General features: G+C 39.5%; 1 protein-coding gene across 3 annotated transcripts; it reads left to right on the forward strand.

Moving 5' to 3' along the window:
* The first annotated feature begins 10,790 nt into the window (after positions 1-10,790).
* On the forward strand, positions 10,791-18,576 carry june (JunE proto-oncogene, AP-1 transcription factor subunit). Of its 3 annotated transcripts, none has more exons than XM_040156638.1 (2): positions 10,791-10,832; positions 14,477-18,576. In XM_040156638.1, exon 2 carries the CDS (start codon positions 14,631-14,633, stop codon positions 15,678-15,680), a length of 1,050 nt encoding a protein of 349 aa, XP_040012572.1. In that variant the 5' UTR covers positions 10,791-10,832; positions 14,477-14,630; the 3' UTR covers positions 15,681-18,576. The 3 variants fall into 3 exon arrangements, with proteins under 3 accessions (XP_040012572.1, XP_040012574.1, XP_040012573.1); XM_040156640.1 differs by having other exon boundaries at positions 10,799-10,832; positions 14,544-18,576; XM_040156639.1 differs by lacking the exon at positions 10,791-10,832 and adding an exon at positions 12,159-12,251.
* The last annotated feature ends 1,232 nt before the right edge of the window (positions 18,577-19,808 follow it).

Raw genomic sequence — 19,808 nt, forward strand, 5'->3', positions numbered from 1 at the left:
CTCAAAAAAGAAATTAGTCATAGCAGTGTAGAGAAGGTTTATGAAACCGCATCCAGACATTTGTGGTGGTAAATTTTATTTAAGTAAAACATAACTGATCAGCTGAATACCTAAAATGTGAAAAACACAAACAGATAACATCTAAAAACTTTTTTTGGTTTCCAGTCAGAATTTTCTGAAGGGGGGAGGGGTGTACACTGGGGCAGACACCCCATACTGTATATGAATTGCAAACTTACTCAAGCCCTGACAAGTTGTATAAGGATGAGTGAAAAGACTCACAAAGCTTGTCATTTTGTCATGTCTTAAAACAATCCTCACACCGGGTGGCCACAACGAGATCCCTTCTTACAGCAATTCCAATGTAAATCAAATGATGCGGACAAAAATCCACAGTCCTATTTCCATGCAAAAAAGAATTCCAAAGTTCAGTGAAAACTACAGCAACATGAGGCTGCAACAGTCTGAGTCAGCAAAATCAAGCTTCCAAAGTTGCAGCCCTTTTAGTACCACATTTTCTCTTTTTGTTGCTGTCCCTTCACTGCAACTCAGCAAGGAAACACTGGTCATGGAAATTACAGGCTCTTTTTCTGTTGATCAGTATCAAAAAGGCCACATTAAATCTGATTTTACACAAAGCTGTAAAACAACAAAACAGGAAAACTTTAAAGGCAAAGTACCCCAGACGACATGGGCCATGTGGGAACATTGTGCTCCATTTATGTTACGCTTTTTAAAAATGAGCCATGTTTTCAGAATATAATAAATCTTACTATTCCACATTAAATCATATCGTGTCTGATGCAGTTTTCTTTGAGTCTTTAATTCTCTCCAGTAAAATTTCTGCTTCATTAAATCCTCCCAGTTTCCCCAGTGTCTTCACTGGACAAACGGCTGGTTTTGAGTCTCTCTGCTGAACTTTAATGAAGAATGAATGTGTTTATATTTGTTACTGAAACCATTTCAGTTTATTCTGAGAGAAATGTGCTAAAGTTCCCGTTAAATTTTGACAGATATTCATTTAAAGTCATGAATATAAGTCAAAATTTAACATTAACAATATGTAACAAACCTGATTGTTCTTGACAGTTTCTGTAGCAAGCACTAGAGGGAGCCAGCTAATTATTATTACTGATGGGAGGATTCTGTGTGAAGTGAAACTATTGTACTTACTTACAGTTTTGAGGTTCTTGTATTTACTTGATTATTTCCATTTTAAGCTACTTTATAATTGTACTCCACTACATATTGAAGGCAGATTAAAGAAAAAAAAACAAAAAACAAAAAAACTAAGAGGAAAGCCATATGACAAGCTTTGAAAATACAATACATTACTAAAGATTAAACCAGTTGTTCCCAGCATTTCCGGCTTGTGCCCTCTTACAAACAAAATCAGGGTGTAGTTGGGGGCCCCTTGTCAAATTTCAGAAGTCTCTGACTAGTTAAAAATTCAATTAAGAGACATTTCCCCTCTAACTTCTCAGACAATTATTCATTTGAATAATTGTTCAAATTGTCCATCATTTCACAAAAACAAAGTTTGAAAATGAATCTAAATTTTTGTATCAGTGCTTTGTTTTTTTCTTCTGGCATTAATCATCTCACAACCCCCAAGATTTACCTCGGGATACTTTGGAGGGGCCATGTTCAGAACCACTAAACTAGCTAACTGTATATGAAATAGTAACTAGCTCCACCTCCACCTGCAACAGTAGCATGGTGCTTACACATTGATGCACCATCATTAATCTAATAATGACATATAATAATACCGTATATACAACAAAGGGGACATTTTACCCCAGAACAACTGCTTTTGCTTTTGAAACTTTACTGCAAATCTTCCACAGTAAAAGTTTGAATTCAGGACTTATACCTGTAATGGCGTATTTTTCTATTAATGTATTGCTAGTTTTACTTACATAAAGGATTTTAAGTCCATCATTACTGTACAACACACATATGAATACAACCAGAATGCAGACTACACTGAGCACCAGAATATGTTAAAGTGCTTAAGTAGAAACATTATTCCATCCGCTGCTTTGGCCGTTGTTTCTGTTAATTCAACACTCTTCCTCTTGTCCTGCCCTCGGCCTGAGCTCCATCAGCTCCTCTCTGCTCTCAGTCTCAAATGCTGAATAAACCTTGATGTGTCAGTGGCTTCCATATGCCTGCTCTCCAGGATCATTCCTGCTGATGATGACAGACTGACCACTGACAAGGACGAATTATTTCCTATTCTTTTCTACAATAGATGTGACAGGATCTCATCGTTAATATCCACATTTAATACTATAGGAGCACATGGTCAATAAGCTACAATCAAACAATCACATCAAGATGCATTTAGCTGTGAGTAGCATTTAGGCAATTAAATCCCACCATGGCTATACAAATTGTAGCCACTGACACTGCAGTTTTTAGTCTACATCCTCCCCGGAACATCAATAAAACCAGAATACTTAATGTCACTGATTCAAACATAACAGTTGGTTTCACACTACAAAAGCAAGCCCACAGCTCCTTAATATTAATTGAAAGGCTGGTGTTATTCTATATTTTTCTTTATTGACAACAAATCCCATGAAAAGACCAAAATCAACAGTATGTTAGTCTGTCTTTTAGCACTTTATGACTTCCCTGCCAGGTCTGTGTTACTCAGCCCCAAGCTCCTTAGTTCCTGCTGAAGATACAAATCTTGAAAAACAGGGGAGGAAATACTGTATTTGTTCGGGACTATTTTCAGTGGTGGATAAATACACATTTGGTGCTCTAGTGTGTATTTGTAGGGGCAGGACAGTGTATGTGAGACCGCGTCAAAATAAACTACAGTGTGTGTGTGTTCATGGTAATGAAGGAACATGTGAGCCAGTGCAACAGTGCGGCTCACTGTTGTGTTTTTAATAGTTTTCGGCAAGAATGAAGCTCTATGGCAAAGAGGAATAAGATATATTCACACAGTACAGTGCACACACAGTATTTTTTGAAGGATACCATCATTTTTGGTTTTGGGTTTTTCATGGGATTTGTTGAGAACAAGAAATACAGTCTATACAGTATACTGCACTTGTGAGGAACTGTTTACTTGAAAAAAATGAAGGGATAAATGCATCAGCTCCATTGTGCCCTGCAACGTAATTTTCATTTTCTGAAGTTAAGATACTCAACATGCTCTGATGATCGGATCCAGTTGTACATTTGTTAGCAATTTATGGAGGGATCACAGCCAGTTTGGACAGGATTAATGATTATAGTCAACAATAACTAATAACTAATAAAGTATGTGAGTATTAAGATAACACTTCATGCAGTCATTATTCCATACAGTCATGAAGCCTGGAACATTGTTTCTTTAAATTCTGGTAATATTTTGTTGTTATGTTTTTGTATTTGGAATATGTGCAGATTAAAATGACTTTCTGTTTGTAAGTTCCAAAAGAAAATTTCTTTCAAATATGAAGAGTTAACTTTTTGAGTGTCCTCTTTTCCTCTGTTTTCTTCTAGTCTCTCTCTCTCTCTCTCTCTCTTTCTCTCTCTCTCTCTCTCTCTCTCTGTCTCCTGCATAGTATGATGTCATCATGCCTGTTTGGCCATATGATGTCATGGCAGCTGATAACTCTCAGATATCTGAGAGAGATTTTTTTCCATTACATCAGGTGAACTCTCTCCCCAAGCAGCCAAATGCCCACCAAAGTCGGTTTCGCTCTGGCTACAAACACTATCTGCTGTGATGAGCTACAAGTCAGTTTACAGTTTGACACACTGTGTGTCACAGTCTGATACTGTACTGATCACATTTCTTTCACTCTGCATGCGGGACTATTTCCTGGCCAAGCACAGTCACTTCCTGACGTCTTCTCGTCACTGTGTGGTTTGTAGGTAATTGGATGAGTCTTCGGGAAGTCACTGCACCTGGCCAAGAAATAGTCAAGCAAGTAATTATCATAAAACCACAACTTGTTGTTTTTACATCTTCTTTTTTGTACAGAGTTAACAAAAAAAGATATAATGTGTTAATTAGCGAGCTTCAGATGTGCTAGAAGACTTTTTACATTTGGACAGAACCAGTCCAGTGTATGCTAGGGCACGCTTAACAAGAGAGATTTGTTATTGCTTTCCTTTTCTTTCTTATCTAATCGCGTACCTCCACACTCCCATATTGGGATCTCAGTGTTATGAGCGAATTAGTACAAAAATAATCATTTGGATACTTGGTTGGAGTATTAAGTTTAACCCTTGGTCTACTCACTATCACACACACGCTCCCATTAGCTCCCTCCCACAGCTACGAACCCGTTGCTTCTCTCCATCTCCATCACACACACACACTCATCTCTCTCTCTCTCTATGTATATATATATATATATATATATATATATATTCCAAAAATTCCAAAATGTATGTAAAATTTAAAATGTATGTCTGTATGAGACTCGTTTTATGAGACCAACTTTTATGAGACTGATTTGAACACCCCGGTTACAAATACATTATTGTTGGTGATAGTATTATTATTAATAGTTTTTAGTCATGCTAGTTGTGTGGCTGAAGGGATATGGCAATCTTGGTCAGTCCACCACTTCAGTCCAAACTGAAATATCCTAACAATTATTCAATGGATTGGATGGATGATGATGGATGGAAATTTTGTGCAAACATTCAAGTCCACCTCAGGATGAATTTTGATATCTTTGGTAACTGGGCACAATCATACTGGTCAAATTTTTGATTTGTCAAATACTTTGGTTTCTGACCAAATGCTTTCACTGACATCCCCATCAGCCTCACCTGTACTTTGTGTTTAGTGCTTATTAGTACATTTTAATATACTAAGTTAAGATGACAAACTTTATTTGTAATAAATATCAGCATGTTAACATAGTTAGCATGTTTGCATGCTACCTTGTGCATTTAGTACAAATCACCACTGTGGCTATGTACAGCCTCACCAAGCCACTAGCATGGCTGTCGACTCTTATGTATGGTTCCTGCACCAACCTGTGCTCCATCTTCTCTTAGACTGTGTGCTCACTGTCTCGAGCTTTTAATGTGTACATACTCTCACCAGTCATGCTCTCGCAGCAGCACATGGGAAGGCTGCCGTCAAGTTGATAACAGTGGGAAAAGCTGTGTGTAATTTTTTCTGTTAAAACCTTTACAATGGATTCATGACACCACTGTACAGCATGTCTGTTGTTTTTTCTAGTTGCATCCTCATTTTACTAACCTATAAAAATACATTGGTTGATACGTTGAATAAGTCAGGAGTCAGGAGTACTAGAGACCAAATCATTGACAGGAGCTGTGCACAGCTCTTGTAAAGGAATACTTTAAAAGCCCAGCCTACCAGCCTAGCCTCTAGTCACCACAGCTAATGCTACCTCACCAACTAACTATATGATGGTCTCTGTCAGCTGTTCAGCTGTCCCTGTTAGTTTGTCCCTGTGAGCCAACATGGAAAGGCTCACAAGGGTCAACAAGTGGTTGTGTGGCCTGGTCTGCATTCACCTCTACTGACTGCAAACCAGCCTTCAACCCTCACCAGCCCTGATGGGAGTCCTGTTGGTCTGTGTGCCTCCTCCACCTCCACCGACAGGACTAAACAACACGAAAAGCTGGATATCATTTTTCAACATACACACCAGTTTGATCAATTACGGTAACTCTTGACAACTGTGTGTTTTCTCAAACTCTGAGAACCAAGAACTTTAGTGTTGCCTTTGATCCTCTCGTCTATTTTGATCAGCTCATTAATCACATCAAGAGGACCACATTTTTTAAACTACAGTAACTAACATAGCTAGGTCTTTTCTCTCCGTGGCACATGCTGAGACCCTAATTCAAGCCTTTGTGTCATCCAGACTGGATTATTTTAACGTTTTGTTTTCTGGCCTGCCACATGCTTGTAGTAAAAATCTTCAAATGGCTCTGAAAGCTGCAGGTAGAATTTTAACTAAATCCAGAAAATGTGAGTACATTACACCAATCTTAGCTTCCCTTCATTGGTTTCCTAGCCATGTCAGATAAGACTATAAGGTGTTTGTAATGGCATACAAAAAACCTAAATGGGCATGCCCTTTCATATCTGTCTGATCTCCTACAACCGTATATTCCATCCCAACAAAACACAGGACTTTGTCTTGTTGATACATGAGACTGTTGGTATCACCATTAGTCATCATTGCTTCTTTTGACCATAACTTTTCCACAGCCTTAACTGCATGTTTACAATTGTAACCTTAATGAAGTATTTACAGTGGCATGAAAAAGTCTGGGTACTACTGGTCAAAATTTCTTTTACTGTGAATAGTTAAGCGAGTAAAAAATGGACTGATTCCCAAAAGGCATGATGTTAAAGATGGCACATTTCTTTAACATTTTAAGCAAGATTACTTTTTTTATTCCCATCTTTTACAGTTTAAAAATAACAAAAAAGGAAAAGGACCCAAAAACAAAAGTTTGGGCACCCTGTGGGGTCGGTACTTTGGCAAGTATCACAGCTTGTAAAAGCTTTTGTAGCAGCTAAGAGTCTTTCAGTTCTTGTTTGGATTTTCACCCATTCTTCCTGCAAAAAGCTTCTAGTTCTGTGAGATTCTTGGGCAATCTTGCATGCACTGCTCTTTTGAGGTCGTCCACGGATTTTTGATGATGTTTAGGTTGGGGGACTGAGGGCCATGGCAAAACCTTCAGCTTGCGCCTCTTGAGGTAGTCCTCTGTGGATTTGAGGTGTGTTTAGGATCATAATCCTGTTGTAGAAGCCATCCTCTTTTCTCTTTTCATTTGTACAGATTGTGATGTTTGCTCCCCGAATTTGCTGGTATTTAATTGAATGTATTCTTCCCTCTACCAGTGAAATGTTCCCTGTGTCACTGGCTGCAACACAAACCCAAAGCATGGTTTATCCACCCTTGTGCTTAACAGTTGGAGAGATGTTCTTTTCATGAAATTCGGCACTCTTTTTTTTCCAAACATACCTTTGCTAACTGCGGCCAAAAGGTTTTATTTAAACTTCATCAGTCCACAGGACTTGTTTCCAAAATGCGTCAGGCTTGTTTAGATATTCCAAGTTCTGACACTGAATTTTGTGGTGAGGAAGCAGGAAAGGTTTTCTTCTGATGAGTCTTCCATGAAGGTCATATTTTTGCAGGTATCGCTGCACAGTAGAACAGTACACCACCACTACTAAATCTTCCCGAAGGTCTTTCGCATTCGAAGGGGGTTTTTTGATATGCTAATCCTACAAGCAGTTCTCTGTGAAAGTTGTCATGGTCTTCCAGACCTCAAAGTGACCTCCACCCTGCCATTTCTTTATTACATTACAAACTGAGGAAATGGCTACCTGAAAATGATTTCCTATCTTCTTATAGCCTTCTTCTGCTATAGGGACATCAGTTTGTCAATGTTCAGAGTGCTAGGCAGCTTCTAAGAGAAGCCCATGGTTGGGGAATGTTGGGACAAGGTTTGGGGAGTCAGAGAATTGTATAAAGTTTTGAAATTTTCATCAATTGGCCTTTCCTAATGACTGTGAACAAGCCATAGCCCTAACAAGCTAATTAAGGTCTGAGACCATGGTAAAAGTTATCTGAGAGCTCAAATCTCTTGGCGTGCCCAAACTTTTGTATGGTGCTCCTTTCCTTTTTTTCACTCTAAATTTGTACAAAACAAAAATAATACACTAATCTTGCTTAAAATGTTGAAAAGAATGTTTTACATTTAACATTATGCCTTTTGGAGATCCATTCATCTTTTACTCACTTAACTATTTACAGTAACAGAAATTTTGACCAGGGGTGCCCAAACCTTTTCATGCCACTGTATTTGAACCCAAACCATGGTCTCTCCCTAAACCTAACCAAGTTGTTTTCGTGCCTAAACCTAACCAGACCATGACCATCCCATAAGCTCAACCCCATGTTTATTATTATAACCATGATAACGAATGGCCAGTACACCTGCTTGTTATGCAGATACAGGTCAGGAGCTTCAGTTAATGTTCAAGTCAAACATCAGATTGGAGAAAAATGGGATCTCGGTGACCTTGATCGTGGCATTATTGTTGGTGTCAGACGGGCTGGTTTGAGTATTTCTGAAAATGCTGATCTCCTGGGATTTTTCACACACAGCAGTCTCTAGAGTTTTTACTCAGAAAAAAACATCCAGCAAGTGGCACTGCAGACAGAAACACCTTGTTGATGAGAGAGGTCAGAGGAGAATGGCTAGACTGTTTAGAGCTGACAGAAAGGCTACACTAACTCAGATAACTACTCTTTACAACTGTGGGGATCAGAAAAGCATCTCAGGATGCACAAAACATCAGACTTTAAGGTGGATGGGCTACAACAGCAGAAGACCACATCGGGTTCCACTCCTGTCAGCCAGGATCAGAAATCTGAGGCTGCAGTGGGCACAGGCTCATCAAAACTGGACAGTTGAAGACTGGAAAAACATAGCCTCGTCTGATGAATCTGGATATCTGCTGAGGCAGCAGATGGTAGGGTCAGGATTTGGGATCAACAGCATGAATCCATGGACCTTACCTCCATGTGTCAACAGCCCAGCTGGTGGTGGTGGTGGTGGTGAAAGGGTGTGGTGAATGTTTCTTCGTACACTTTGGTCCCCTTAATACCAATCAATCGTGGTTTGAATGCCACAGCCAATCTGAGTATTGTTGCTGACCATGTACATCCCTTTATGGCCACAATTTACCTTTTTCTAATGGCTACTTCCAGCATGATAATGCTCCATGTCACAAAGCAGAAGTCGTCTCAAACTGGTTTCATTAACATGACAATGAGTTCAGTGAACTTAAATGGCCTCCCCAGTCACCAGATCTGAATCCAATAGAACACCTTAGGGACTTGGTAGAACAGGAGATTTGCCGCAAGAATGTGCAGCTGATAAATCTGCAGAAATGATGTGATGCAATCATGTCAACATGGAGCAGAATCTCAAAGGAATGTTTCCAACATCTTGTGGAATCCAGGCCACAAAGAACTGAAGCTGTTCTGAGAGCAAAGGGAGGTTCTACTGACTATTAGTATGGTGTTCCTAATAAAGTGCTCAGTGAGTGTATTTACTTTGAGGTGATGTCTATCAGAATGCCAAAATGAGACTGACACCAGGACGTCACAATTACATGTCAAATTTCCACAATAATAAACACGATACGAACTCAAAACATCAAAATCAGGTTTTGTTCAGTTATTTTCTCCAACATATTTCCCTCCACTGAAGGATGACTCAGTTCATCTACTTCTGAACAGGCACTGGACACATCTACTATGTGTGTGTGTGTGTGCGTGCATGCGCGTGTGCATGAGTGTATGTGTGTGTTTGTGTGTGTGTGTTGGCTGCTCCACCTACAGTAAGAACTATAATTACTTCGCCCTGCCAAAGTAAACATGCTTATCTGCCATTCCACAAAAACACACACACACACACACACACACACACACACACACACACACACACACACGGGTTTTGTTGGTTGGTTTTCAGACTGTTTGAATATTTGGAAGATCAAAAATGAAAATAAACAGAAACAAAGTGATTTCAGGTTCCGATCAATCCTGACATGATGAAGCATCAATCAGCTGTTTGATTCTTCACTGAATACACAACTGATTGACTGCACTTGTTTGTGTGTTGACAATTGCAAGAGTTACCACTGATGTCACAGAGGTCATGTCCTCTGTATAGTTTCAGGGAACTGGAGGATTATAATGACCCGAGGAGTTCTCTTTCTACTACTACACATGAATTACACGTTGTGTTTTTAAAAACATTGTTTACCTTTGAGCGTTGCTGTTTTTAAGGCAAAACAGTTCTTGTGAATTAAAATGAGTTTAAGGGACTTTGTGTTTTTACACGACAATGATATTCCTGCCAATGTGAAAATTCTTTGAAAAAGCGTTTAGACCTTCATGTAGGGAAATAAAATTATAAATATATTATAAAAATTACTGAGGTGGTGAGGGATTTAATGAACCCAGTATTGTTAAAGTCACAGAACAGTTTTAGTATCTGATGATGAGGAGGATGATGATGATGACAGTGATGACTCTTGGTTAAAAAAAATAACTATATTCAGTAAATAAGACTGATTTTTTTTTTTATTGTTGCTGTAATGTTATCAATTGCTAAATTGGTTTCTATTGCCCAATTTGGTGGCGATGTAAATTTATGATTCCATCAACATATCAAATTCTAGACTGGAGTCCACCGTCTTCAATTTAGTTTTGCATTTTTTTAGTCAATGATTGCAAAATGCCAAGTGAACCGTACCAAGCAATAGTGGGACGTCGCTTCGGGATGTTTTAGGCAGGGTGTGGCATCTCGTTCCCTGGTCAAGGGGAGTGTCCAGAGAAAAGATCAATAATGACGGACAGGTCCTCGCCTCTTACAAAGTGAAAGGTAACGTTCAGTGCCATCCCGTACCCAATCATTTTCGCACAGGCCCGTATTATTATGATGTATTTTTTAACAATTTCGGTTGTGTTGTTCTCAGTTTCAGCAGAGAACGTGAACTAACCCTGGGCTCATTTAAGTTGAACTGCTCTACTTGAAGTGGTCAGACTGAAATATAATGAAAGTTAAAGCAGATATTAATGTAACGTTTCAGACTTGACCACGCAAATTAATGACTTCATTAGGAAATGTTCTAATAAGCTAATGGACAGAAAACGTCAGCGTGAGTCACATTGTCATCGAGAGGGAGAGAGAGAGAGAGAGAGAGAGAGAGAGAGAGAGGGAGAGAGAGCTCAGCCTGACTGTCTCTCTCTGACTCACTCTGTCTGTCCTCGGACCGTTCAGCAGCTCCCCGCGTCTCTGTGAGTATGAGCCTTCATCGCACATTGTCACTGTCCACATTAGGATCGGGCGGTTGTGTGATAGTGTGAGGTTGGGGTGTCTGTTCTGGTCGTCGGTGAGCTGGGGATGGCCGTTGATCCATCAGCTCCAGCTGCGCTGCCTCGCTCCGTTTAATCCCAGTCTGAAGTTGCCGGAGCGGCTGTGCCGGTGCCGTTGCTGTCTCTGCTGTAACCTTAAGCCTTAAACTAAACTCAGCATTAACGGGGGGGGGGGGTTATAGGAAACGGACTTCGACACAAGACCGAGAACTTCGGCGTCTTTAAAGCGGGTTTAACATTTGATGAAGTCCTGAGAGATGAGAGTGTCAGAGCTTCTTTGCTGAGGGGTTATCAAGGTGAATGTGACTGTACTGTATCTCCTGAAGGGAAATATATTACTAATGATCAATTAATGAATTATTGTTTCAATCAGCATGAAAACGATGATGTGATTCCTATACAACCTTTTTTTTGTGAATAATGAACTGTGTGACGCGATATGAATGCTTACATTATATGGCATTAGAGCACTGGATTATTATTGGGCTACTGTTGCATTAACCTAATGTTGTAGCTGCTGGAGGTGGTTTGCAGTGTTTAACACACTGTTGGGCAGTGTACGTTTTAAAAATGAACCGAATTTTATTAACTGATCATATTTTTTGTATATATAATCATCATGTGCAAACTCCAGCTGCCAGCTCAGTGAAATTGAATAAAAAGTCCAGCACTTCCTTTTGAAATGTAGTGAACTATAAAGTAGCAAAAATAAGAAATACTCAAGTAAAATACAAGTACCTCAGAGTAGACCAGTTAATATATAATAAAACATATATCTTATTGTTGTATGTGTCCGCTAATAAGTAGCAAGAAATCTTGACACGTTGGAGGTCATTTTCGAAACACTGCGGTTACGCGGTTCCTCCACCAGAGAGCACTGACTAGTGGTAGGCAAGGCGGTCGATAAAATTACATCTTGATATTGTTTAAAGACACTTTTGCAATAACAAAATGTATGGCAATGTGAAAAACTCTTTTGCCTCTGTGTTACGTGGTGGACTCACAGGTTGTTTTAGAGGAGCGGAGAGTCAGAGCTGGGGCTCTTTAAAACCATTCAGAGGTACCATGTCTGTTAACTGAGCTCAGCTGATGGTGGCTGTCCAGCTGGTGATTTTCAGACTAACATCAATTTGGTGCTCCACCGCATGAGCTGTTAAATTTTCCTCATACATCCCTTCATAAATATACCATAAGTGATGAGCCTTTTGTCTTTACTCAGTTTTCCTTTTTTCCTGACACGCTGCTCCGATTCATTATCACGAAGCAAATGTTTGAGATGATGACTGACCTGAGCTGAGTCAGATCCTCACACGTCGCATCTCGTGGTCAGTTTTGTTACTGGTATGTGGAGTGTGTGGTGTAACCCCTGCTCTTTTAATTCTCAAAGTTAAAGAATAGGTTTACATTTTTTCATTTTACAGTAGTCACACGCCCACATATGGTAATGTATAGTTTTTCGGTTGCTGTAATTGTTTCTCCTCCTCATACTAGGAGGAGAACCCCTTCCTAGAGAAGTTTCAACTAAAGCAATGGAGAACAAAATCTATAGTCCTCGCTCTGTGTAAAAACGTATTCCAAAGGTCCTACATGAGGCTTAAGCAGTCAGACTTTAGACAAATCAACTGGTCATTTTCTGCAAAAATTCCCTTTTTGTGTTAGTGTCCCTTTCTAAGTAGCAAGCAGACACTTTCCCCTGAAGCACAAAGAAGGACTTCACTTAATGTACGTTGGAATCACTCAAGGAAGAGATTTTTTTTACAACCAGTTGTTGACAGGAGGATCGATTACAGTAGCAACATATTCTTGGAAAAACTGGAAAAACCCTATTGTTTAATGTTCTCACACCACTTCCAAATTACAGAAGTTGCTCTTTTTTGGAACCAGCTCCTCCACAGCAGAGCCAGCAGCAGTGTTACTTTCACTTTCAGCCATGTATGTTCCTGCTGTACATAGTCAACATGCTGCAATATCGTTTATACCAAGATATGGAAACTTTTTAAATACATTAAAATTTATGCTGGCATTTTCATGAACATTAAGTCATGGTATACCTCTGTCTGTTCCGTTTTGAACAGTAAAATGGTTCACAATTCTATAAAAACAATTATCAGCGATCATTGTAGAAAAATGCTTATGTTCTGTGCATATCTAAAAAAAGAAAAGAAAAGAAGAATATTGACAGATATATCAGAAGTGGATTTTTTAAAATTGTCAAATATCAGTCAGGCAACACGCAGATCTGTACTAAAGTACAGTATTTTCCCTGAAAAGATATTTTCTCACTTATTGTGAGTGGTGCAGTCCTACATGAACACAAACTTTACTGCCAGAGAGATTTCTGTATTTGAATTGTCTGCTTAGTGTTGACAAAGTTGATTTGACATATTTCAATACACCATCATCCAGTCAGGTTTGCTAACATCTGAATCACAATCGTGGGGTTGTTTGCTCATATTGGAAATAAAACGTGATCAAACCAAACCCACACAGTCCTGATCAAACAGATTGTTGTTACTTAGTATGACTACTACTAAATAATTAATGTTGTGTTTCAGATATTTAGTAATGAACATTACTAAATAAGCTCCATACTCCAAAGGGTCCCCGTGGAGTATTGAGCAATGCATTTATAAGTGCATCCCCATCTGTAGATGTATCACGCACACACACAAAGATGAACGCGATACACATTCCCGATGCCTGTTTTACACTATCCCCATTTCCTGTCCACACATCAGTGTGTCCTTAAGCAAAACACTGAACCCCAAATACATAGCTCCAGATGTGTACATAGAAGAAATGTTGCTTTGTTGCTTTGGACAAAAGAATCTGCCAAGTGAATGTGATGTAAATGTTGTGTATAGTCACAGGAACCTCCAAGTAATGTTCTTCACATTTTAAAAATAACCACAAAGGAACCATCAGTGAATGTTCCCTGACACTGTTTACTGTATGGAACCATGACAGAATGTTAATAGAACATTTAAAGGATATATTGCAACAATGTTTCCTGTTTAATTTATTGATAGGCAAATAGTAAAAATTAAAAAGAAAAAGAGGACAGTTCATAATGTACTAATTATGTAGTAATTGAGAAAACTAATAAGGAGATGAAATGGAACAAGAATAAATATCTAAAACACAATAGTAAAGTATATGAACAGTAGAAAGACAATAATGCATAAAGATCCTTTCCACCACTAAGGTCCACTTAGTAGTTGCTTCCAGACTTTCAACTGGACAGTTAAGAGCTAACATTACGTTCATGATGCTGAATTCAACTCACAGAGATTGAGAGAAAACAGCGGAACTAACAGTATTACAGAATAGAGCTTTATTTCCCAATCAGAGGCAGATATTTGTCTTCTGTCTCACCCCAGACAGTAAATAACGCACAACATGCACAGAAATACAGGAAGACATACACACACACACAGGGAGAGAGAGAGAGAGAATTACAGCAGCAGCATCAGTCGTGTCAGCACCACTTCACAGTTTACACCTCAGTAATCTCTGTCCTCTTGGTCCTCATCTTGCTCTAACAAATATTTTTGTTTTTCCTGCAGGGACTCGTTTTCTCTTCTTCTTCTTGTCTTCGTTTCTTCTTCTCTTCATCCCGCCTTCATCCTTCAGCTGCTGACATCAGGGGAACATTTCAATCTCCTCTGATATTCAGGTTAATCTAATTATGAAGATTTCCTCTGAGACGCTTCTTCGTCAATGACGGCCAAGATGGAAACTCCTTTTTACCATGACGACTCACCTGCTGTCCCCGGCTACAGCCAGATCGCCGAATACGAGCGTTACCCAGGAAACAAGATGCTGATGAATAAGAAGGCCATGTCATTGGTGGGCAGTCATCACTTCCCCAGCGGTGGTGCAGCAGGGGGGAGGGGCGGGAACCCCAACAACCTGGGGCTTGCCAGCAACAACTCCCTGATGACATCAGCTGCATCCTCAGCAGGGTCCTCAGCAGACATGAACCTGGTGAAACTGGCGTCCCCTGACCTGGAGCACTTGATCATCCAGTCCAACCAGGGACTGGTCACCACCAGCCCCGTGTCCAACTCCACCAACCCCTTCATCTATCGCAACCAAGCCACCAACGAGCAAGAAGGATTTGCTGATGGTTTCGTCAAAGCGCTTGCAGACCTTCACAAGCAGAACCAGCTGGTGGGAGGTGGACCCATGTCCCCGTCCTCATCCTGCACTGTCTCCCTACAGGCATCCTACCAGAGGAACATGATGTCTGGAAGTGACATGCCTGTATACACCAACCTCAGCAGCTACAACCCGGGCCAGATGCCATATTCTGGGGGGCAGATACCATATAGTGGTGGCTCAGGCAATGGTGGAGGTGGAGCCCCTCAGCCACACACCCGAGGCCTGGACGCCCCTCAGACTGTCCCTGAGGTGCCTCACCCACCAGGAGACCCCATGTCCCCACCCTCCCTCTCCCCGATCGACCTGGAGACACAGGAGCGAATCAAAGCGGAACGCAAGAAGCTCCGCAACCGCATTGCAGCGTCCAAGTGTCGCAAGCGGAAGCTTGAGCGGATATCACGGCTGGAGGAGAAGGTGAAGGTTCTGAAGAACCAAAACTCAGACCTGGCCTCCACCGCCTCCATGCTGAGGGAGCAGGTCGCTCAGCTCAAACAGAAGGTCATGAGTCACGTCACCAATGGCTGCCAGATCGCCGTTGGCTCAGTTGCCGCCACCAAGTCTGGAGGAGGAGGGGGAGGCACAGGAAGTGAGGACTCTAGCTGCTGAGCAGGCAGGACACAAGGAGAATTAGGGGTGAGTTGATAAGCGATTTTACAATTTTGGCATTTCACTCGTGTTCTTGGTCAGAGCGAGCAGAGAGTGAGCGGCTCAGTGTCAACGATGCCTCTACTGGACAGATGGATGTTTAATGGGAGTTACGTTGCCCGACAGTCCCCATAAACCACTGTCAATCATCCAGCCAGAGGAGGCAGAGTTTAGAAGAGAGAGGAGACAAGAGAAGGGATAAATCCCTGACGTGAGTGAGTTCAAACTTTGGACGATTTTGAATTCTGACCATGGATTTTTAAACAACATATGGTAACGGATTTAATTTAGAGAGACTGTTTCGCAGCAGAGTTTGACATTCAGAGTTGTGTGCATGAAGAGACACAGTACATTTATTCGACTTGTGAAAAAAAAGATTTCCAAGTTTCCAAATGATGACAATATTTTGACAACTTTATTTTCAGATGTCATTACATCTCAGTAAATAAACTGTCCTGGAAACAGAGGAAACTATGTTCCACCACTGGTAAATATTTTTAATTTATAGTAAAAACGTATTCAAAATTTCACTGAATCAGAGTAAAGAAGATTGCTTATATAATATAATCAAAATAACTTGTGAAAGTTAAGTTAAGTGAAATCAGTGATGTCATCTGTGTGGATGTGAAGTAATCAAACAACTTCTAACTAGAGAGCCAGGGCTGTAAATTGAATATTCTTGTTACAATTTACACTAATCTGAGACGTTTTTACTAAAATTTTGCAAAATCCAGTGAACACCTGCCTCCAAATAGCCAATGCTGCAGTTTATTTTGTAACCTGATTACTGTGATATTTTTACTTTTATTTCACTATAATCTAATTGTGTGGTAATGCAGATATGTAACCAATTTACAAAGATTTCCAGCTGCTTGGTGTTTCAGTTATCAGCTGGTGAAAACGTTTCCCAATTTTTCTGGAGTTTTCTGGGAACAGGACTGAAAGAAATGTTCAATTTAAGATCTGCTAGCAAGGACAACTGCATACGGTTTCAGTTAACGTGTTCAAAACCAGTGCATATTTATTTTGTATGTTTTCCATTTGAAAAAAAATCCAAACGAATGAGTTTTAATCTTTGGTTTTAACATCTGAATATTTTTTTAACTTTTCAACAAGTGGAATAAAATCCTGATGTGATGAGAGAATTTCTCTTAAAACTCAACAGCAGATTTAGATTTTTTTTAAAACAGTTAAGTTGTGACTGATTGTTGACTTATATTTTTCTGCAGCAGGAGAGACAATATTGGAGATAAATAAAGATGTAAAATGTCAGTGTCACTGTGAACGTAAAGCATTTCATATATACTTTACTTTCATTTCATAACTATACTGCACAAACAAAATATGACTATTGAGTAATATTCATTATTCTGATGATGATAATAATGTTAATATTATGTCTGTTATTCCGTTACCCTTTTACACTCGAAAAAAATATTGACATTTGTGAATTATTTTGGTTTGGTTTTACACAGGTTATAAAGAAGCCCACTTCTAACCATCATCTAAAGTATTTTACCCCCTGCTGGTAATGGGCATCCACAATTTTCACGACTTTCTAAAACACAGAAAAATAAATCTGCTGCTGGTCCTGCAGCAATCAAAAATAAACAGTTGAATATCACTTGACAAATTGGATATATTTTTACAGTGTAAAAACACTTTGAAAAAGGTGTCTGTGATCTTGAATGTACATCAAAATGTATATGAGGAATAATCCACTCAGAGCTCTGCAGGTATGAAAAATAATACCCTCTGGGTTGTGTACATTTATATGAAAATAATGCTCGGTGTGGAGATGACATCCTTAGGTCCTTCAGGGGGTTCCTTATGTCTTTGAGGACGTTGTAGAGGGGTTCTTGGGTGGGGGGTTCCTGAGGTCCTGGAGGAGAAGAAATCCTTGAGGAGGTTTTAGAGGTTGTTGAGGGAATGGTAAAGGTCTTTGAGGGGGCTCCTGAGGTCCTTAAGGACATTGCTGAGGTCTTTGGGGGTTTTTCTGAGATCCTTTAGGAGGCCCCTGAGATCCTACCGGCCTCCTGAGGTCCTTGAGAGGGTTGCGGAGACAGTCTAGGGTGTTCCTGGAGTCCTGGAGAGGGTAGTAGAGGTTCTTCAGTAAGTTCTCTGATGTCCTTGAGGATGTTGGAGAGGTCCTTTAGGAGGCTATAGAGGTCCTTGAGTGAGATAACTTCTAAAGGAGCCTGAAACATCAATACCATTGCCATGTTTATCTGCAGTTTAATATACTACTAGCTCTGATTTAGAACTGTAATTTTAACTGTCGACCTTAACTTTGTTTCACATGTTCACATGTATCATTTTAACAGATACCTGACAACCAATCAGAAACCAGGGTTCTATGTTGCCAGTGCATTAAGAGTGCATTACTGTTTAATAACTGCACACTTTTGCATTTTCTTACTTTATTATTATTATTTTTTTTAGTTATTTCTGTGTATACATCTCAGATATACACTCACCAAACACTTTATTAGGAACGCCATACTAATACTGGTAGTAAACATTCCCCACACCATTACACCACCTACACCAGCCTGGACTGTTGACACAAGGCAGGTTGGGTCCATGGATTCAAGCTGTTGACCCCAAATTCTGACCCTACCATCTGCATGCCTCGGCAGAAATCCAGAGTCATCAGACCAGGCTAAGTTTTTCCAGTCTTCAACTGTCCGGTTTTGGTGAGCCTGTGTCCACTGCAGCCTCAGATTTTTCTTCTTTCTTCTTGGCTGACAAGAGTGGAACCCATCCACCTAAAGGTTGGGCGTGTTGTTCATTCTGAGATGCTTTTCAATCCTGAGTCAACTGTAGAGACTGTTGTGTGAAAATCCCAGAAGATCAGTTTCAGAAATACTCACACCAGTGCATCTGGCACCAACAATCATGCCACGGTCAAATTCATTGAGATCATATTTTTTCCACATTCTGATGTTTGATGTGAACATTAACTGAAGCTCCTGATTTATTTCTGGAAGATTTTATGCATAGCACTGCTGCCATGTGATTGGCTGATTGGATAATTGCTTGAATAAGCAGGTGTACAGGTGATCTTAATAAAGTGCTTGGTGAGTGTGTATGGTGAAAAAAAAATCAGATTCGGCCTTTAATATCTAAGCACAGTGGTGTAATCCTTAAACAGAATATAAGGTAAATAGGTTGTTGTTCATGCAGTGTGTTGATAATTATTTTCATTAGCCATGAAGCTAATGTTCCCTTTCTATATTTTGACTCTATTTTGCACTGACTTAACTGTCCAGTCAGCATGTCTATATCATGTTACAGTTTTAATATTACAGCTGTCAGACAGATAAAACATATAACTGCAAATAAGTAAAACAAATAAGATATTTTGTGAGCGAACAAAAATAACTCCACTACTTTTACATTATTGCATTACATCAGAGATCATTACTACTTGTGGATGAAAAAAACAGTTTCAGTTATGTGTTTTCTGTCTGATAATAAACATGGGAGACTTTCAGAAATACAGTTGGTGAGAGTCAAGCAAATATTTATTTTTTTTTTACTTGAACAAGGCTTTTGACATCTCCAATGATTCTATTTTTGTACAAATGTATACAAGTTGTTGTTATTAATATACTGAAATGTGTATGTGTAAAATCTGATTTTATCAAACACTTTATGATTATTTATTATGAATATCTTTTGTTATACATACATGTGTTTATTTTCTTCATGTTGTTCTACTGTGTTGAGACGTTTGTGTCAATATATCAGTGATGAAATATTCACACACTGTTGGTATTCTTTTTGTTAATTCATGGTTATGAGGTGTCCACATGATAGGAGTGACATGTTGTAATGACAAATGTAATTTCCTAAACACCTGACTTGCTGATTTCAGCAAGGTATCCAAAATTTCAAATAAAGGGATTAAAAATCTGTTAAAACATAAATTCAATGTTTAAACTGCCAAGATTTCAGGTAAAACAAATGTTGGTTTCATATTGAGAAATTTGGGGGATTATTGTAATTAGAAAGTACATCATATACTTCCTCATTATGAAGCTGTTTTTAATTTAAAATGAGATACATGACAGAACCAAATGAGTG

The sequence above is a fragment of the Xiphias gladius genome, chromosome 20 (genome assembly GCF_016859285.1).
Source record: "Xiphias gladius isolate SHS-SW01 ecotype Sanya breed wild chromosome 20, ASM1685928v1, whole genome shotgun sequence".
NCBI lineage: Eukaryota > Metazoa > Chordata > Actinopteri > Istiophoriformes > Xiphiidae > Xiphias > Xiphias gladius.